Raw genomic sequence first — 22,710 nt, forward strand, 5'->3', positions numbered from 1 at the left:
GACACCAACACTCTAATTTGGAGAAAGACAGAAGAACTGACTGACATGACTTCCAATCTTAGAATCTCAAGGATAATATTAAAAACTAAAAGAAGACAGACATATGACTTATCAGCTATATTTATGTTTACCTCTTTTTCCTTAAGTAAAGCTTCATGTTTTTCTTCAAGTCGCTTCATTTCAAATGCTAATGTATCTGCCCTTTTGGATTCAGAGGAAAGTTTATTGTGAAGATCTTGGACCTTTTGTCACAAACAAAATAGAAAACAATAGTATATAATATTAATAGTTTTTCAGAGGCCAATAAATGAGAAACTGATTGGAAATAAAACTTACAGTAAGAAAATAATCTAGCAATCCTAAATAGTTGTAAAAATATAAATTTTAAAATACTCAAATAATAATTTAGTAAAAAAAATCATTCTCCTACTCTAATGTTTCTCTAGGTTGCAAAACCGAATATCAATGGTTATAGCTCCATCCTCAAGACAGTTATTATTGGTTACCAGAAATGCTAATGAGCAATAAAATGCCTCCCAAAATATACAAGTTCAGAAGACAATAAAAAGGGAAAAACCTAGGTAACTCAAACTCACTATCAATCCTAGAATTAAAATTTCAGGTGGGAAAAATCTATCATCACAAGTTCACAGCAGATTATAGGTAATATTCTTCACGTCTCTATCATAAAGTATCAAAAGGAATAAGAAAGTTGACCTCTTTCAATTTCATTGATTAAAAAAGATTGAAATATTTTCTTACCTGCCTCTTGTATGTTTCTAACTGTGTACGTGCTGCATTTGCCTTCTTTAATTCTTCTTCTAGGCTGACTGTATTATGCATATACATCATGTTTGTTTCTTGTAACGTTTTCACCTGCTTGCGAAGGTCATTGAGATCTTGTAATTTCTGACGATATATCTCGACTGTTGATTCTAGCTTATTTGCTTTATCAGAGGTAGCCCTATGATAATAAAGACTGCACGTTACTGGGTAAAAGCTAGTAAATGCATATAACATTTTTATTCTGGTTGTAAAATTAGCCAGATAAATGATCAATTAGCTGAAACACACAAGAAAATCAGGGAGACAACAAAAGAATTAAACTTTGTGAGAACTTTGGGGAAAAAACTGAAGGTATCAAAACAAAAATGCCTTAAATTTGATGCACTAAATTATCAAACCATTTCATACAGCACAAGGTATAAAAAAGAATGATTTTGCAAATGCAACCGAACAGGTCTAAGCTTCTCTGAAGCTTACAGGCCAATTGTGCTTTGTGTTTAACATTAGTACAGTTTTGTTCTAAGTAGTTGATATACTAAAGCAGTTAATTCAACTAACAGTTTGTTTGACAGAGCACTTCCCTTTAGAGTTGTGCTTATTTGACCAACTAGAGCAAAAGTAAATACATGAGCCATATCACTTTCCATCACATGTAGGTTCAAATGAACAGTAGAAAGATTTGTTTCAAATGGACATAAAAATTCTGCAACAAAATGGCTAATTAAGAAAATTTAACCGAAAAGTCTCAGTCAGTTAAGGGCCTGATTTCAGCTCAGGTCATGATCATGCAGTTCCTGGGTTCGAGCCCAGCGTCGGGTTCTGTGCTGACAGCTTGGAACCTGAAGCCTGCTTTGGATTCTGTCACCCTCTCTCTCTCTGCCCCTCCTCTGCTCATGCTCACTCTCTCTCTCTCTCTCTCTCTCTCTCTCTCTAACACATACATACATACACTCTCAAAAATAAATAAAATATTAAAAATTTTTTTAAAAAGAAAATTCAACAGAAAATATAAAAAGTATCTGGATAGTCTGTGGCTTAACAATTCATAGCAAAAACTAAATATAAATTTTATATTGTCTAAGACAATAAATGTTAAGATACTTACCTATATCTTTTATATCAAATGCCAAATGGATTGTGAGAAGAATCCTTTCCTTCATGTAAAAAGTTCACAAGATATACTAACAAGTACAAGGAGGTTAAGCTAAATGTATCTAAAAGTAATTCAGCTTACACAATTTTAAGAAAAAATATCCCCCATCAGGCTTTATGCTGTCACATATGCTTAGGATCCATTCTCTTTCTCTCTCCGTCCCTCCCTGGCTTGTGCATGTGCATGTGCGTGCACTTGCTCTCTAGCTCTCTCAAAATAAGTAAGCTTAAAAAAAAGAGAAAAAGGTATCATTCTGGGTTTATAAAATCTAATATGAAATTGGGCCAACAAGAATTGAATACTATCCTTAAACTGCAATTATCATCAACAAGCATAAAATAAGTAAAGATCTGGAAAAGTTGATCAGTACTTGATATACAGAAATAACCCTAAGATTCCCTGATTAAAACACGGAACACTGAAATGACTAAGTAACAACTTAGAAGTGACATGATTATATTTAGACACGGCATACCTAAGGACGTCTATTTCATCTTTCAGGGCTCTGGTTTCTTCAGCAAGACTAGTCAGTTCATCGTTCCTATGTTGGAATTCGATTAGTTGCTTTTCAAGTTCTTCACAGTGAACACGATAATCATCTTTTGCAGCTTCAAGCCTTGCATAAGGAAAATAAGTATTTATAATGTAATTTCCATTATTTGTTTTCTTACTGAGATATGAGCTTAGCAAGACATACTTTTAAAATGTTCTTTAAAATTCTACACTCAAAACTAAAAGAATAAGAAGTTTCTGGCTCCTGGATGTAAAACTGGCTAAGAATAAACTTAATGTTCTGCATTTTCATTTTGACTTCTGAAACATAGTGCCTGGTTATCACTAGTTCTAAAAGGGGTTTTAATATCAAAAAGTGAAGAGAAAATGTATAAATATGTTTTAAATTACTCAAAAATATACCTCACATGCAAAATGGTAAAATATTAACTCTAAGTAGATTATGATAAATTATAGATAAATACTTCCTATAGCAAAATCAAAAAGTAAGAAGATGGGAGGGGAGGCAGGGGGTAGTCTGGTGGCTCAGTCAGTTAAGCGTCTGACTCTTGAATTTGGCTCAGGTCATGATCTCAGTTCATGACTTGGAGCCCTGTGTCAGGTTCTGCACTGATGGTAAGGAGCCTGCTTGGGATTATGCCCCTCCCCAACTCATGCTCACTCAGTCTCTCCCTCAAAATAAATAAACTTAAAAAAAGAAAAAGACAATATAGTCTTTAAAGTCAAATATTAAAAAAACTTATTTGATTTACCTAAAAGAATGCAGGAAAGAAAAAGGAAAAGATATGACAAATGAAAAACAGCAAATTGACAGACCTAACTACAACCCTAACAAAAATTACATAAAAGGTCAATAGATTAAACACGCCAGTTAAAAAGGCAGAGATTACCAGACTAGACAAAAAAGCAAGGCTCAAATATATGCTAATTATAAGGAATACTTTAAACATAAAGACACAGATTTAAAGTAAAAGGATTTAAAAACACCATGAAAACAGTAAACAAAGGAAATTGGAGTGGTTATGTTAACATCAAACAAAATAAATTTTAAGACAAAAAACATATTATCAAAGATAGAAATATTTCATAATTACTGGCCCTACCCTGCACATGGTCTCTCCCTCTGAAAATAAATAAACTTTTAAAAAGTTATAACAAAATAAATTAAAAAAATAAAGCTTGACCTACATACCTTACACTATGTTTTTAGAAAATAATTCAAGATGGACCATAGCTTTAAATGGAAAAGATATGACTGTGAAGTTTCTAGAACAGCATAATTGATAGTAATTCATGGCATGGAAGTAGACAAGGATTTTTTAAACAGTACACAAACACTAAATTAAAAATATTGATAAATCATACTTCATCTAAGTTAACATTTCCTCTCTGAAAAACACCATTTAAAAAATGAAAATGCAAGTCACAGAATGAGTGAAATATATGCATATCTGACAAAAGAATTTGTATCCAAATTTTGAAAACTTCTACAACTAATCGAGAATGACAAACACAATTAAAAGCAGCTCAACAGTGTGAAGAGACAATTCACAAAGATGTATTGCCAATAAGCACATGAAAAGGGGCTTATCACATCATTTGTTATCAGAAAAATGCCAATTAAAGCCATAATGAAATACTACTACACTTTCCCTGAAATATTTAAAGTTAAAAAGACAGATAATAACAAATTATCCTATGCAGACAAAACAACTAGAGCAATAAGCAGCAAACTCTGCTCATGGAGTATAAGATGCTGTGGCTACTTTGGAAAATGGTTTGGCGGGATCTTTTACAATTAAACAGTGAAATACTGTGTAACGCAGCAGTACTGCTCTATATATTTACCAATGAGAAACAACAAAAAATATGCCTTAAAAAGTCTTGTATTATAATGTTCAGACTAGTTTTACTATGTTAACCAGAATTTGGAAACCCAAATGCCCATCTAAAGAAAAATGGATGAATAAAAGTATGGTATAATGTAGAATAACTCCAAATATTTGAATATTACTTAGCAATAAAAGATAATGAATTACAGATACATTCAAAACATAGATGAATCTCACAAAAATGGTGAGCAAAAGAAACCAGTCACCAAGAAGTTCATGCTGCATGATTTAATTTATATGATGTTCTAGTTCAGAGAAAACTAATCTACAGCGGAAAATAATCAGAAGAGTAATTAGCCTCTGGGGCGGTAGGGGTTGACGGGAAGAAGCATAAAAGAACTTTGTTCAGTGACTGAAATGAACTATATATTGACAAAGGTGTGACTACACAAATGTATGCATTTGTTAAAACATTAAATTGGACTCAGTATTTACTCATTTCACAACATGTAAATGCTCCCTTGTAAAAGAACCATAAACATACTGAGGTTAATAATATCTTGCTTTATTACAAAGGTAAGATTATAAATTCTTAAATTACTTTCTATGTGTTTTAGGACTAAGTATATGAGTAAATATATTGAGGAAAATGGGAGCCAGGTTTCTCACCATTGGAGAAGGTGAAAACATGGAAATGCAAATTAGAAGGTAGGCCGAAGACATAGGACTAAAATGAAAGACGTTAATATGAACTCACTGTTCATACTGAGAGAGAGCAGAATAAGTGCAGACATGTGTATATTCCAGGGAGTGGACACAGGCAAGTGTGGACATCGGATGGTAGGAACCTGGGCTGGTGTACTTCCCAGCTCTGTACTCCAAAGTGGCCTAGAAGCAATGCCCAAAAAACAAATCTGGAGCACAGATCTTTGTTTCTAAATAACATTCTCCACTCAAAGGAAGGAATCCTTGGATAAATGGCTGAGTGCAGAGTCTGGAAAGAAGGAGAATGAGTCTAGAATATTCTGTTGTGCAGGAAGGTAAGAAAGTGCTCAAGGATAGCAACAGGTTGAAAGGACGCAGGGGCTAATTGAAAGGCTTCCCAATGGTCAACTCTGGGACAATTCCACCATCAAATAACTGATGATTTCAGAACAGTAATGGCTTCATAGTTCATTGAGTAAGAATAATACTAAATGGAATGCATGATCCTGGATTGGATTCTGAAACAGGAAAAAAAAATAGCTATAAAGGACAATGAGACAACTATTGGAATTTGAATACAATCTGTGGATTAGATGGTAAAATTGTATCAATGACAAGTTCTCTAATTTGAATCACTATACTGTGGTTTATAAGAGAGTGTTCTTGTTTTAGGAAATGTATGCTTAAGTATACAGGGATAAAAGGGCATGGCTCCAGTGTACCTTCAAGTGGCTCAGAAAAAAGTGCATGCATCTATAAGAATATATAGACAGACTGCTAAAAGAAATGGAAAACACTGCAAAACAATTGAAGAATCTGAGTAAAAGGTATAAAGGAGTTCTTTGTACTATTCTTGCAGCAGTTTTTGTGTTTAAATTTGAATTATGTTAAAACCAGTAACAAAAAATACATACAGTACAATTAGAGTGATTATTCTCCAGGCCTCATAGTCCAAGGCTCAGTCACAAGCACACAAGAGACCGTGTTTATTAAAGGTAAGATGTACACCACCTTTTTTCCCCCAAAGAATATAAAAATTAAAATGAAAAGCATCTCTTTAGCTTAAGACTTCCATTTTTTCCATTTATTAGCAGCTTCCCTCTCTTATGTATACCCCATTCTCCCCAGGCCTCAGCAATCACTTCCTTAATCTCCCACGGGACTTGCCTATAGCCTTTCTTTGGCCCTCATCACAAGTTATTTTGAACGCTTTTGTTTATATACATATCCCACTTGCCTAACTATATTGCAAGCCCTGTGAAGGCAAGAACAACTTACACGATTTTATATTTTCAGAGCTTAATCGGTGTTCTAAGCATGCTATAAAACTACAGCATGCTATAAAATGCTTAATAATTAGTCACTGACAGGACTCCTTAGCTCTTGGTTTAACAGAAATCTATGGAGTGATTTTTACTAAAAATGCTACCTGAAGTTTTCTTCCTGTAATTGTTCTAGTTGTAACTGTGCGTGAAAATACTTTTTTGCAACCACTGTATTTGGATCATCAAAAGAGCCATCCAACTGGTCAAGTTTTTCATTCATCATCTCATTCTCAGAAACTAATGAATTCTTTTCATCTTGAAGTGCAGTCACCTAAAAAACAAATTGCAAATATAAGCATCAATAGCAAAAAAGGCTTTAGAGTCCAGAGTCCCACATTACTATTGTGACTAAGTCATTAAATTAGCTTGGTCAATCAGACAACATAATTTCTAAGGATCCTTCCAAATCTGGAATTTTGGGTCTAGACGGTGTGAGTCAAAAGAAATAAAAATAATTTGATTAATACAGAGAAAACTGAGTTAATACAAGCAAGGAGAATATTTTCAAAATGTTATGCTTGTCCTAGTGTTGGTAAGAAAATGTTTCTAAGTCTTTAAAATCTGATATACTGATAAGCTTTGAAAAATTAATTTGTTCCTCTTTTAGTTATAGATTTACTATTAGGATGCTGTTACCTTGTAAGCTAAAAGACACATACATATGCACAGTTATTTTAGGTTCATAGCAAAAAATTATCAGTTACATGTCATGTCTACAGAGACAAGCACATTGTTTGGTTAATGAATCAACAAAAAGCTGAACTGAACCCATTTGCACATTGAAACTGCATATAATTTAAAATGGCTAAAAATCTGTAATTTTAGAATCACATCAATATCAATACCTGATACATTTTTACTTACATATTACTGCAAGAGGCATGGTTTGATCCTTCAGTTCTTTTTCTTTTTCACTTAAAAACATCTTTAAAAAACTTTTAAAAAGGCTGTAGCCTTTTATAAGATCAAAAGTTTACATATGATTTTATGAAGATTCACTTGAAAAAAAGTTGACCCATTATGATTTTCAAAATATGACTAGACTACATAGGTTTGTGATTATTTTTCCAATAGGTGTAATTAATTTAACCTGGTTATGTGAATCAGACTATATACTGAGACCGTGAGCTAGTAATAGGAAATTAAAAGCAAGTGAGTGCTTTAAACACAGTATAGGCAAGTTACAAATACTGTCCTCCAAACAAGCAACACAAAGGCTCAGAAAACTGTTCCCAGGCAGACTACAGGAGAGAGCAATTTCTCTCCCTAAATTCAATGCGTGCATCTATTCTTGTCATGCTAGCAGCTTAGTGGCTATTGCCTGTCATGTACAATCCTAAACGATGGAGATATGAAAAAGAATGAGTTTGTACCCTTAGGATCCTTACGGTAAAAATGTAAATAATTGCACAACAGAAAATGTTCAGGGTGTTTTGATGGAAGTATACCATAGGGTAGGAGTAGGGACACAGAGAAAAAAAATCCCATTCTAGCTGGAGGGAAGAGGCTGTGACAAAAAGATCCACAAAAGAGAAACAGCCCTTCCAGTCTTCTAACCTGTGTGGGAACCACATAAATAAGCTGAAGAGTAAGGGAAAATTTGGTTTTCAACACCTGGTGGGTAACCAACCTGGTTGCTATCCATATTTCTCATTGAGGCTCCAGAGCTATCTTTAACCACAGACAAGGAAGAGTGGGTAGTAAACATGCGAATTCCTTGCACACCATCCCTCCCGTCTATGATGTAGAACGTCCAGTAATGGTTCTAGACATCTCCTTTAATACCCATGTGATATTTTCTTTAGGTGCATTATGTACCTGTCTTTATGCTTCTCTGGTTTTTTTCTCTCTTTCTTTCTCTCTCCTTTGCTGTTGTCTCTGAGTTATTTAAAAATGAGACGGAAAAATTCAAAAAGCTAAAAAAAGAGGACTCATTTTCTCATATTACCCAGATGTAACATAACACTTGTGTCCTATTTGCTTATTTAAAAAAAATATATGGGGTGCCTGGATGGCTCAGTTGGTTAAACATCCAACTCTTGATCTCAGCTGAGGTCTTGGTTACAGTGTCATGAGCTCAAGCCGCACACTGGGCTCCATGCTGGGCATGAAGCCCACTTAAAAAATAAATAAAAACTTCGTCACATTAAATTTGAAAATCACTGCCTCAGATATAAACTCACCTTGTACAGTAGTGAACAGGAGCCTGTCTTCCCTAACATACTACAGGCAAGAATGACTGTCCACTGCGACTGCCCTCCTACTGCAATAAGCTCAGGGCTGCTTCTGAGTGCTGCCCGGCGTCATGCACTGTGGCTGGGAAAGGCAGAGTGAGAGCACCTGGCAAACACGTCATCACTGGCCTGAAGGTCCCATGATATCCTGATTGGAGCAGAGTTCCTCAAAACTTCATGTCAAAATACCACATGGAGATTTTTCTTTCTTTTCTTAAAGTACACATAATCAGGCCTGCTGCCTGGCTTACTGAATCAGAATTTATAACCATAATTTACACAGAACCAACATAGTTCTATATTTAAAAGGATTCAAGCTTCACCAGATCCTTCACTCTTGCATTCTTTATTTTGATGAAAACATGTTTGCTACCTAGACTGAGTTGACAAGAAGTTTTTTCAAGAATGGCTCAGGTGTCTGCATCCAAGCCTCTTCCCTGCCTAGGCACGCTGTAGATGCTGCCCTTCCATGTTCTGCTATCGAAGTTGTAGGGAAGCCTGACTGTCTTGTCTTTCTGGGTGATCTGCCTTTTCTATCTGAACAACCAAGGACTCGGTTTTTTTTAATTCATGAAGTTCAACAGCTTACCTAGAATAAAGCCTAGTGTTAAACATTATTCAGCGATTTGTTTCTCTATACCTGCAATTTTTTTTAAACCTCACTTGTTGTCTTACCAATCTATTGTACTGATGTGTTCTTTTGAAACTGTTATACAACATGAACCAAACATTATTTTTCTAAGCTTGGCTAAAGTCTTTTACATGCTCTTTGATCTGCAATGTCTGCACAGATGTCATGCTTTTATTCTTTTCATCTAATTCATGCTTTGTTGGCAGTCTAGATACCCGAGGTTTTCCAGCGTGGTTTGAAGACTTCTTGACACCCTCTCGACTGTATGTCTTCCTTTCTCAGTGACGGTTGAGGAGGCTCTCCATCCACATCACTGTACGGCTTGTGAATGGTCAGGGGAGGCTGGGTGCGAACTAAGGCAGTGCACAGTCTTTACAAGACCTAGGCTATGCTCTCTCTTCTGAGGTTTAACTACCGCTTACCAGAGAGGTGAGAAGTGGATCCCGTTCCCAGGGAGGGCATCCTTTGAGCATCAGACCATCACCCCGATGCAGTGTGTAGCTCTACAGCCTCTGTTTCTATCAGAAGGAGTCAGGCTCTTAGTGTCTTAGCTGCTCCTCCCCAGTCCAGTGAAAGAAAACAAAAGAATCGAAGGATGGCTTTCCTTCAGATTGGGTAGATTGCAGGGAGAAGCATCCGACGTCTGAGGACCCGCTGCATGGGCCAGGGGTGAGGAAGGAAAAGCAGATGCCTGCTTTGTTGCACTTCAGTCAATGTCACATGACCGCTTCCTTCCTTGACTACTGGCTTTTTAACTTCACTAGGTTATGTCCTTTTTCTTGTTTACCTGTCCTTGGTGAATTTCTTTGCAGCTTCTTTTTCTTTTTCTCTTTTTGCTACATTTGGTCAGGTATTAAAAACAATCCCCTCTGCCCCAATTTAAAAATGACTCTCAAGTGACATATGATTAAAAGTAAAGATTTCTGGAAAACAAATTCCCTTATGGGGAACCTGGGGGGGGTTCAATCAGTTAAGTGTCTAACTTTGGCTCAGGTCATGATCTCATGGTTCATGGGTTTGAGCCCCACGTTGGGCTCTGTACTAACAGCTCAAAGCCTGGAGCCTGCTTCAGATTCTGTGTCTCCCTCTCTCTGCCCCTCCTCTGCTCGTGTTCTCATTCTCTCTCCCTGTCTCTCTCAAAAGTGAATAAACATTTAAAAAAATTCTTTAAAAACAAATCACTTATAAAATTGGGTATATGTCATATATACCTATGTGGATTCCATGTTGTTAATAAATTACTTTTTATTCTAATTATATAATCACTCATTTCATGTGTGCTGATAATCTGGGTGTTGACTCTGGTTTAATACCAGAATCAAAATGTTAAAACTTGAGTTATCTGTCTGTACTTTTCTGCTAAATTCAGGTGATCACATGTTCTTCACTGTGTATAACAAGTGCATCTTCTAACATAGAATTTTGTGTTCTTTATTAAATAAGATTTTATAGAAAACGGTACAGAGATCCTACATAATACTGGCCTGAATGATTCAATCCTCTGTTCTTTATAGGAGGTATTCTGGAAGGTGAATAAAATCCTATTTGGTAATAATACATCTGATGCTTTGCATGCGTGTGCACATTGTTGTAACATGTGACACAAGTGTGGTCAAGAAACATGAATGAACAGACAGCAATTCCCCTAATTCTGAGATACTCGCTTTGTTCAAATATAAACATTAACTGAGTTCAAACAAAGAAGGAGGGACTGGTTATTTAAAGATGAAGTTACAGGACCAGAATTGCAATGCTGTCACTGCCCTAAGCAACTGAGTCACCTTGGCCGAGTCACTTCTCTTTTCCTTATGTGCAACCTCTTATGGGCTAGAAATATTGCTCAGCCCTGTCAGTCTAGATCTTTATCTCATTGAGCCATGATGATGCTCTCACAGCCCTTGTTCCTTTTCTTCATACTTTTCAAGGAGTAAATTATTTATGTAACTCATTATTTGAACAAAAATATGTAGTTTACATATAGTGTATTATGACAGTACATACCTTTTTGCATCATTTTTCAAGACTTACTGCATAACTTGTGCATTTGCACTTTCATATAACAATAAAAACAATACACACACATACACGTACTTCTTACGTGTGTCAGGTACTGCTCTAAGTGCTTAATGCATAGGAACTCATTTAATCCTCATAACCACTCTGGGAGATACACACTCAACATTTCTCAGAAGAGAAAATCAAACTATAAGGAAATTAAGTAATTTGCTTGAGATGATACAACCAGCTAGGTTCTGAATATAGGTGGGCTAATTTGACCATCTACCCTATTAACCATTAACTACTGTCTCTCATGCCGAGTTTATTTTGCTAACATGTACACACATATGAATATAAGAATTATATATACATGTATTCAGATACATGTACATATATTAGCAGAACAAACTTGGTACTTGTATTTAACTGAGAAGGGGAGAAAAGCATTTCTAAATACTTCCATAAACGACCTCACTTAAATATTTGCTCTATGCAGTAGATATTTTAATTTCTTCTTTTTACAAAAGAAACTAAGGGTTCATCTATATACTTGAAATTCCACAATTGAAATGAATTTCTTAAAGAAGTAGTTTGCAATTTTCAACTCTAAAAGAAAAATAATTAGGAAATTCATGCTTGAATACTCAAGCCTATAACAAATACTTTAAATTCTCCCTTCATGGAATGGAACCCAACCTCCCAACACTTTGCCAATGAATTATTTAAAATAAAACCTTTGTAAACTTAGAGAGGAAACTTTTCTCGGCTTGGTTTCTTTTCCATACCTGCATATCCAGTTCTTGGCACCTTTGCCTCAGTTCTTCTTTTTCTGCTAGTGCTTCTTGAAGTTCTTCCAAGGCCCTTTTAAGCTAAAACAAAAAATGTCCTAATTTTAGAAAGCTGTGTTATGATGCAAATTAAAAAATAGATGTATGTACATATATACACTGATATTAAAAATGGTTATTAAAGTTTATTAACAAGCATACTCTCTTTAAGTCTCCATTTGAAACTTTCTAGGGTTACTGTGAAAATTAGACAACATAGAACGAGCAATCAGCAGTGTCTCTGGGATGGTGTGGACACTCAATAAATAAGTGACTGCTAGTCAGAGTGAGGGGGAAGATTGTAAGGTAGTGACATGATGCAGACGGAGAGTCGTGTGAGATGGCTGCTTTGTCGTGGGAGAAGGTGCTGATTAGTATAAAACCCTGTTGAAAACCTAACTGTAGATGGAAAACATGCATCTATAGTGACCTTGATTCAAATAAATGGCTGTGCTTTTCTCTATCAGAGCTCAGCTGCATGGATGCAGCAGTAAAGAAGGCATGCATTATTGTTTCAGTCTGCATCTCCCCGATCATCAGTGATGTTGAGCAGCCTTTCATGCGTCTGCTGGCTGTCTTTGGAAAAATACCTACTTATGTCTTCTGCCCACATTTAAATTGGATTATTTGTTTTTTGGGTGTTGAGTTTTTTAAGTTAACTATAGAAAACACACTGATGGTTACCAGAGGGGAGATGGTGGGGGGGATGGGGGAAATAGGTGATGGGGGTTAAGGAGGGCACTTGTGATGAGCACCGGGTGATGTATGGAAGTGCTGAATCACTAAATTATACACCTGAAACGAATATTACAGTGTATGTCAACTAACTGGAATTAAAATAAAAACATTAAAAAATTTTATCTATTAACGAATAAGTCTCCATTTGTTTTTGTGTGACTATTTACATAGTCTCATTAATATTTAAAGCAAAGGTCCTACAGAAATAAAATTTTAGGTAAATCTTTAAGAAAAAAATTTTGTTTTTTGGCTCAATGTGCATTTTTTAAAAATCTGAAGTTTCATTAACATAGAATGCTATATTAGTGACATAGATCATGCAGAGATTCAACACCAAAACAATGGTCAGCTGCCCTGAGGTGGGTGGGAAGGCCTCAGCTGTGCTGTGTGCTGGCAGGAGGGGGCCTCTCTCTTCATCCTTGTCATAGAGAGGGCTAAACTTCTCCCATCACACAACACGCCTTATGAGATGTCCAAACAGCAGAGTATTAGAGGATGTTGTTTAATTTTGTTACACAAAACGTAGAGGAAAACAGTGTTTAAATTCAAACAAAAATTTCACAGAAAAGTTTTAGTTTGAAATACTTGGTGAGATGCCTGGTGACACTCATGAAAAACAGATGTTCCAAAGTAGAGCAGGAAAAGCGCTAGATGCAATGGCCTCTCCTTGTGCCTGTCCCTACAGCCCAGGACGGTGCCCCCACCGTGAGAAACAGCATGCAGTAGAACTGGGGAGAGGAGCCATGAGCACAGGGCATGGAGCTGTTTCTTTACAATCAGGAGAGAGGACAGCAACAAGACAAAAATTATCTTACTAGATAAATGACAACTTAGCAGAATTTCTTATACTGTCTCCTATTTAACTGTGCACCCATCTAGAATGAGCCACATATGTATTAGAAGGTACAGAAAGAAAGTTCAATGTCACTCATCTCTTTGAACATGATCATAAAAACTTATGGAGACCAACACTACTTGCATTCATGAAGGATTTCATAATACTATTCAACTGAGATATTACAGAATAAACAAGCTACATTTCATGGGGGAGAATATTCTTGTATATATGTTCTCCTGTGTAAGCATTAGGATAGTAATTGCCTAAGGAACTCCAGGACTGTTTTCAATATTCTCCCCCCACACTAGGATAGTTACCTGTTGCTCTAATTCTCCAACAGCGTCATTTGTGGGACAGCTCAATGTTTCTTTGCTCATCAACTAGGAAATTAAAGTAGCAATGTTAAGTACCAAAAAGAGACATTATGAAGTAAAATAGGTTTACTTGAAAGGGCAATAAAATGCTTTATATTTAGTTTTCTCTTGCTACAATTTGATGACCCTTAGAGTATTATTTAAATAAAAACTTCATTAGAGGCTTAAGCTAAATAACACAACAATCAACTATTACATCAGTGGGGATATCAGAAGTAAAGTGTACTTGAAAATACACAGACGCATTTAAAATCCTTGTATACTGTGGGGCACCTGGGTGGTTTAGTCAGTTAAGTGTCCGACTTCAGCTCAGGTCATGATCTCACGGTTTGTGAGTTTGAGCCCTGCATCGGGCTCTGTGCTGACAGCTTATAACCTGGAGCCTGGTTCATATACTGTATCTCCCTCTCCCTCTGCCCCTTCCCCACTTGTGTTGTCTCTCTCTCAAAAATAAATAAAAATCAAAAATAAATAAATAAAATACTTGTATACTGAAAAATTATAATCCAAGTTCTAAAAGATGAACTACTGAAAAACACTGAACACATAAAATAATAAAAAAAAAGATTCTTCCATAAAATACATTAAAACTTTTAAAACACAGCCTTTAAATGAGTGATATGGTAAAATTCCTAATTAGAGAAGTCATTTTAAATGTAGGAGTTACAATGATATGAATAAAAGATCTTATAAATAACTTTTTTGCATATGAAAGGCAGATTTATGTACTATGATGCTTTCATTTTTTCTTTTTTTGTCTTTATTTTAATGTTTATTCAATTTTTGAGAGACAGAGAGAGAGAGAAAGTAAGAGAAGGGCACACAGAGAGGGAGACACAGAATCTGAAGCAGGCTTCAGGCTCTGACCTGTTCAGCACAGAGCTCAAGTTGGGTTCATGCTCACATACCATGAGATCATGACCTGAGCCAAAGTCATATGCTCAACTGAGCCACTCAGGCACCCCTGTACTGTGATTCTTTAAATTCAAGCCAACAATGCAAACTCAGAGCACATAAACTGCAAACCTCCTGTGAGACGCCTCCTTCCATATCATGTCCCTGCCAAACTGTTGTAGTAACTAATTCCTCACTCTACCTCTCCTTGGGCATCCTCTGCACTGCACTTTATCCTGGCCTTTCAGTCTGATGTTAAGAATCAACATGTATCGTATGAATTCTGAATCACTCTGGTTCAACCTACACAACTAGCTTGGCTTGAACTCAGGCTACCTGCCTCTCAAACTTATCACCATATTTGCTCACAGTTTCTCCATTCTGAAAATATAAGATACATTTACACACATGTTTGAACTCTCAAATTTCAAGAATGAGTGCTCTAACTGGCAGAAAAAAAAAAAAAGAAAGAAGTAAAAATTCCTATCTGCTCAGAGGTTGTTTATCCTGTTTAGGTGAAGTTATTTAAGGAAACCTGATAGGGGTCCCTGGGTGGCTCAGTTGGTTAAGCATCCAACTTTGGCTCAAGGTCATTATCTCGTGGTCTGTGAGTCTGAACACCATGTTGGGCTCTGAGCTGTCAGCACAGAGCCTGGAGCCTGCTTCAGATTTTGTGTCTCTGACTCTCTCTCCCTCTCCCCTGGTTTTGCTCTTTCTCTTTTTCTCAAAAATAAACAAACATTAAAAAATAAGAGAACCTGACAACATTAATTTATCTTTTAAAATACAGAAGTACTAAAATTGGGTTTCAAGTCTTTTTAAGATATCTGGGGAAAGAAAAGAAGGGAAGGCACACTAATTTAAGGGAAGTAAATCTGTGACAAAGGGCAAGTTTATACAAGAAGAAAAATATACATCCAGAAGACTTATGTGATTATTTTTGTGTCATTTGGTTTAGGATTTTCATACATATGCAAACTTGATAAACACTCACCTCCTGAATAGCAGTCATGACCACATGTTGAACAGACTCTTCCAGTGTCATTATATTTTGAATATGTTCTATGATTTAAAAAAAAAAAGACATCTGATAAAAAAAATCTACTCTTTCCCATGCTACTTTAGCCATTTAATTAACAGCATAAAAGGTCATTTACCACACATACTTCTTTTTGCAAGTATATTTTTCCACAAGAAATATGTCCACTAAAATTATACAAGCAGAAATACCCATATTTTAAATGTTTTATTTTTCCTAAAGAAGAAAAACTCCAATTTTCTTGTAAAAAGAGAAAGAGAAGAAATTATGATTAATCTTAAAACAATTATGACAATTTCTTCCCTTTTCATAGATACTCAGTATCATGGGATGAATTCCTACATTTTAAGTGAATATTAAATCTCCAGCCCAGAGAATTAAATCTTACCACCTACATAGTTCATTTTAAGAAGGTTTTCAAAGAAGGAGCCTATACAGCCTCCTGTAAACATGTACTCAACATTCATCAAGTCTCATCTCAAGGAGATCCTTATGCCTTACCACAAACACACATGCAATAAGTTGATTCTGTCCCAATATGAAGTGAGGAACCATAAGAAAAAGTGTTTCATAAATTTGCATAATCCATTTTGGTTATATGTTCTCCAGCTAAAACAACTTACATATAATTCCAAATTTCCAAAACAACTTAGTATTTTCAAATATTTTTATTGTTTAAATGATTGTTCTGAAAAATGCCCGAAAACTCTCTCAATCTTTCTTTTATTTATGAGGCCAAGAACTAGACAAAGATTCTGATAGATTCTGGTATGCACCTGACTGCTAGGTGGGAGTGGGAGGGGAAGGGGAAGAGTTAAGCAGAGAAAGCACCAGCAATGCAAGGATTTCCTTTAACTGGATTTTCTGGATAATGGAGGGTTTGAAGTCTGCTGAAACCTTCAAAAAAAATTATCTCTTTTCCCACCAAGATAAATAGGGCACTATTAACCAAACAAGTTCATTCTTTCAAGACTGAGACTACTGCAATACCTTGGAATCATTCTGAAATCAATTCTCATGGCAAAGTATAAAGGTGTGGAAGCTGTTTTATATCTTGGATGTATTATAAGTTTTAATAAAATTACTGTAAGTTTTTCTTTCATTTATTTGCTCACGCCTAAAAACTGAGAACCAACATATCTCCAAAATTAAATCCAATTAGGTAACACTGATGTGTTTAACAAGACAGTAAAACTATTTCTTTAAATTTACTACTTGCTAAACTTTTATTTATGGAGTCAGAAATTGCATTTACTTTTACTATTCTGCAAAACTGCTATTAGTCCTTAGAACTAAATTATGAAAATACTATTAAAATCCACGGAAGGTAAAAAAATCACAAGGGAAAATTACACCTGAAAATGTCAATATTAACTTAGAACAGGAAGAACTTATTAATTCACAAGAAAAGAGATGAAGTGAGATAAAAGAATACATACTAAATAGGACAGACAAAATACAAAGCCAAAAGTTGGTTTTTTGAAAAAGACTATTAAAACGAACAGACGTGGAAAAGATGGCAGAGTAAGAGGACGCTGAACTTGTCCCACAGGCACACCAAGGCAACGCAAAACCAACTCTAAAATGGCCTGAAGACTAGTGGAACAGACCTTCCATTGCTAATCTCAGAGCGAAGGCCACACAGAAAGGGTAGGAGGGGCAGAGACCTGGTTGGGAACCAAATCTCCAGGGGGACCAACCACAAACAGGAGGGGCAACACAAAGATGGAGAAGGAAGTTCAGAGCCCACACTGGGGAACCCTGAGTCTGATGAGTCCCTATAGCATCTGGGGGCTTTAAAAATCAGCAAGGCCAAGAGAGTTTCCTATCCAAGGCAACAGGAAACAAAGCACCTCCCCCCTTAAAGAGCCAGCACACTAAATAACAGTCCTAGGCACAGCACAGAAGCAGCAGTTTGCAAAGCACCTGGGGTATACAGGAAAGAGATTTAGTGACTAATCTCAGAATGTGTGCATGAAGGGCAGGATCTGCAGATTCCTCCCAGGAAAAAAAGGGGCTGGCTGGTGCCATTTTCCTCCCCTCCCCTACTAACGAGATGCTTCTGGGAGCCCATTCTAACACTCTCCTTCTAGCTCACTAATGCCACACACTCTGCCCTGGCACTACCCTGCAGACATGCCCCACCCAACCTGCCCATCTTTGCAGGCAGCCCTGCAAATTAGCTCCTGCCCTGTCACATCTGACAGGTAGCCCTGGCCAGGCCTGTGCCAAGCCACAACATTCCAACTCTGGGGAGGTGGGTAAATAATCCCAAACATGAGTACAGCTGCAGTTTCTGCAGTGAGGCCTCTTAGTTGGCTGCACAGGGAGCAAACCCTGCCCTTGAGTTAGACTTGACAGCTGTGGCACAGAGACTAACTGCAGATGGCTAGGCTGACTGTCAGCCCCACCCACCAACCAGCGCATGGAAGCCTCAGCCTGGCCTCTCAACAGCACTGGGAGCAAATCCTGCCCAGTGCACCCACAACAGACAAAGCAGGTGACTGCAGCTAGCTGGACTGAAGGTAATCATGACCCAGCCACAACTGTAGGCCACAGGCAGCCTATGCAGGGAATATTCCTGGAGCACCTAGTTCTGATGGCCAGGAGGGATTGTGCTGTAAGACATTACAAGACCTTTTCCACAGCAGACCACTATTTTTGAGATCAGAAGAAGTAGCTGATAGACCTAATCTACACAAAAACAAACACAGAAAGTTAGACAAAATGAGGAGACAGAGGTCTATGTCCCAAATGAAAGAACAAAACAAAATCATCATTAAAGAGCTAAATGAAACAGAGATAAGCAATATGCCTGAAAAAGAATTCAAACTAACAATCATAAAGACACTTGAGAAAAGAGTGGATGAACTCTGTGAAAACTTCAAGAGATGGAAAAAAAAAAAAAAGAACCAGTCAGGGCTGAAAAAGTCAATAACCAAAATAAAAAATGCACTAGGGGGAATCAACAGCATATCAGAAGATGCAAAAGAACAAATCAGTGATCAGGAAGACAGTGACAGAAAGCACCCAAGCTGAACAGCAAAAAGAAAAAATAAGAAAAAAAAAAAAGGTTAAGGGCACTGTACATCAGTAACATTCATATTACTCAGGGTTCCCACATGGAGAAAATAGAAAGGGTGCAGAAAATTATTTGAAAAAATACAGCTGGAAACTTTCCTAATTTGGGAAAACAAATATCCAGGTCCAGAAAGCACAGAGAGCCTCCAACAAGATGAATACAAGGAGGATTATACCATGATAAATATAATTAAAATGACATAATGATAGACAATTTTCAAAGCAGCAAGAGAAAATAAAAATGTTATATATAAGGGCAATTCTATAAAGCTATCAGTTGATTTTTCAGCAGAAACTTTGCAAACTAGAAGGAAGTGGTATGATATATTCAAAGCACTGAAAGGAAAAAACCTTACAACCAGGAATACTCTACCTAGCAAGGTTTATTCACTGAGACATGAAGAAGAGATAAACAGTCTTTCAGACAAACAAAAGTTGAACAAGTTCATCCATCATTAACTCAGCCTTATAAGAAATCTTAAAGGAAATTCTTTAATGGGGAAACAAAGACATAACCAGATGCAAGAATACTATGAAGGGAAAGCATTTAACAGGTAAAAGCAAACATATTTTAAAGGCAGTAGATTAATCACTTATAAAGCCAGTATGGAGATTAAAACACAAAAGCAGTAAAATGATTTGTATCTACAAAATTAGCCAAAGGATAAAAAAAAATAAAAAGATGTAAAATAGGGACATTATACATAAAAAAAATGGAGAAGGAAGTAAAAGGAAGTTTAGTGCTTTCAGAATGTGTTCAAATGTAAGTGACTTAATATAAATATCAACATAATATAAATTGCCAAAAGCACAGGATGCTACATATCAACTCAGTGGCAACCACAAATCAAAAACCTATAACAGATACACAAAACATAGAAAGGAATCCAAGTATAACTTTAAAGAAAGCCATCAAACCACTTAAAACATAGAAGAAAGCAAGAGAAGAAGGAGCAAAGAACAGCTACAAAAACAATCAGAAAACAACAAAATGGTAATAAGTATATACTTACCAATAATTACTTTAAATATAAATGGACTAAGTGCTCTAATCAAAAGACACAGAGTGACATAATGGATAAGAAAACAGGACCCATGTAGGAAGGAGCACCTGGGTGGGTCAGTTTGTTGGGCATTCAACTTTGGCTTGGGTCATGATCTTGCAATTTGTGGGTTTGAGTTCCACATCAGGTTCTGTGTTGACAGCTCAGAATCTGGAGCCTGCTTCAGGTTCTGTGCCTCCCTCTGTCTCTGCCCCTGTCCCATTCATGTTCTCTCTTTCTCTCTCATAAAGAAATAAACATTAAAGAAAAGGGGAAAAAAAGAAAAAAAAGAAAACAAAACCCATCTATATGCTAAATCTATATGAGCCTACAAGACACTTCAGACCTACAGACACAAATAGACTAAAAGTGAAGAGATGGAAAACAATATTCCATGAAGAAGGAAGGAGAAGAAGAAAAAAAGTCAGGATAGCAACACTTAGATAAAATAGACTTTAAAACAAAAACTAAGGCAAGAGACAAGGGCACTGCATAATAATAAAGGGATCATTCCAACAAGAGGATATAATCATTGTAAATATCTATGCACCCAACATAGAGACACCTAAATACATAAAGCACATATATTAATAATCATAAAGGGAAAAACTTACAGAAATATAATAATAGTAGAGGAATTAGCATCCTACTAACATCATTGGACAGACCATTCAGACAGAAAATCAACCAGGAAAGAGGGACTTTGAATGACAAATTCAATCAGATGTACTGAACAGATATATACAGAATATTCCATCCCAAAAGAGCACAATACACATTCTTTTCAAGTGTAGATAGACCATTCTCCAGGACAGATCACATGTTAGGATAAAAAAGAGGGCTCAATAAATTTAAGAAGATGGAACCAATAAGCATCATTTCCAACTACAATGGTATGAAACCAGAAATCAAACTTTAAAAAGAAACTGGAAAAACCCCCAAAATACAAGGAAGCTATATGACATGCTACTAAACAAACAATGAGTTAACAAAGAAATCAGAGGATATACATGGAGACAAATGGAAATGAAAACACAACAGTCTGAAATATTTGGGATATAGCAAAAGCTGTTTTAAGAAGGAAGTTTACAGCAAGCCAGACCTGTCTCAAGAAACAAGAAAAATCCTAAAGAACCTAACCTTACACCTAAGGAAACCAGAAAAGGAATAACAAAGTTTAAAGTTAATAGAAGAAAGGAAATAATAAGGATTAGAGTAAGAATAAATGAAAGAGACTAAAAAAAACCACAGAAAGGATATAAAACCAAGAGCCGGTTACTTGAAACAATGAAACTGATAAATCTTTAACCAGTCTCATCAAGAAAGAGTCAAAACAAAACAAAAACAAAAACAAAAAAAAAACACCCCAGAATCAAATAAATAAAATCAGAAATGAAAGAGGAGAAATAGTAACTCATGCCACAGAAATTCAAAGAATTAAAACAGAATGCTTTGACTGTATACCAACCAAAACTGTATACCAACAAATTGGACAAACAAGAAGAAATGGATAAAATCCTAGAAACATACAATTTTCCAAAATGGACTCAGGAAGAAAAAAAAAAATTTAGACAGACCTGTTACTAGTGATGAAACTGAATCAGTGATTTAAAAACTCCCAATAAACAAATAAATGTCCAGGACCAGCTGGCTTCACAGGTAAATTCTACCAAACATTTAAAGAAAAGTTAGTACCTATTTTTCTCAAACTATTCCAAAAATTGAAGAAGAAAAATTTCCAAACTGATTCCATGAGGCCAGCATTACCCTGATGCCAAAACCAGATAAAGAGTCCACTAAAAAAAAAACAAAACTACAAGCCAATAATTGATGAATACAGATGCAAAAATCCTCAAAAAATATTAGCAAACCACATTCAATAACACTTTAAGGATCATTCACCACAATTAAGTGAAATTTATTCCAGGAAGGCAAAGGTGGTTCAATATTCACAAATCAATGTGATACGCCACATAGACAAGAGGACTAATAAAAACCATATGATCATATCAACAGATGCAGAAAAGCATTTCACAAAGTACAATATCCATTCATGATAAAAACCCTCAACAAAGTAGTTTTGGGGGGAACATATTTCAACATAATAAAGGCCATATAAAAAAATCCCACAGGTAATCATACTCAATGATGAAACACTGAAAACTTTTCCTCTAAGTTAAGTATCAAGGTAAGGATGTCCTCTCTCACCACTGTTATTCAGCATAGTACTACTGAAGTCCTAGCTGTAACAATCAGAAAAGTAAGGAAGTAAAAGACACCCAAACTGGTAAGGAAGAAGTTAAATTGTCATTATTTGCAGATGACATGCTACTATGTATAGAAAACACTAAAGACCCCACAACAAATTGACTATACATAATAAATTAAGTGAAGATGGAGGATACAAAATTAATATAAAGAAGTCTGTTGTGTTTCTACATACTAACAATGAAGTAGCAGAAACAGATATTAAGAAAACAATCCCATTTACAACTATACCAACATAAAATACCTAGGAAAAAATTTAATCAATGAAGTAAAAGACCTATCCTCTGAAATCTATAAGAAACTGATGAAAGAAATTGAAGATGACACAGATAGAAAGATATACCTTGCTCATGACTAAAAGAATTAATATTGCTAAATGGCCATACTACCCAAACATCTATAGATTCACTACAATCCCTATTGAAATACCA

General features: G+C 35.9%; 1 protein-coding gene and 1 non-coding gene across 3 annotated transcripts in view; both read right to left on the reverse strand.

The window, feature by feature from the left end:
- The window catches only part of HOOK1 (hook microtubule tethering protein 1), a 65,237-nt gene that overhangs the window by 20,639 nt on the left and 21,888 nt on the right, over positions 1-22,710 (reverse strand). For both annotated transcript variants that reach the window (XM_029948778.1, XM_029948777.1), the window contains exons 6-12: positions 15,843-15,910; positions 13,898-13,960; positions 11,963-12,046; positions 6,419-6,585; positions 2,415-2,555; positions 763-964; positions 132-242 (exon numbers count right to left, since the gene is read on the reverse strand). In XM_029948778.1, the coding sequence (XP_029804638.1) occupies positions 132-242; positions 763-964; positions 2,415-2,555; positions 6,419-6,585; positions 11,963-12,046; positions 13,898-13,960; positions 15,843-15,910 (836 nt within the window). The remainder of the gene's footprint in view (positions 1-131; positions 243-762; positions 965-2,414; positions 2,556-6,418; positions 6,586-11,962; positions 12,047-13,897; positions 13,961-15,842; positions 15,911-22,710) is intronic.
- On the reverse strand, positions 13,079-13,201 carry LOC115300604. The gene has a single exon (XR_003912765.1). It is a non-coding gene; the product is annotated as a U6atac minor spliceosomal RNA (small nuclear RNA).

The sequence above is a fragment of the Suricata suricatta genome, chromosome 8 (genome assembly GCF_006229205.1).
Source record: "Suricata suricatta isolate VVHF042 chromosome 8, meerkat_22Aug2017_6uvM2_HiC, whole genome shotgun sequence".
NCBI classification, from domain to species: Eukaryota; Metazoa; Chordata; class Mammalia; order Carnivora; family Herpestidae; genus Suricata; species Suricata suricatta.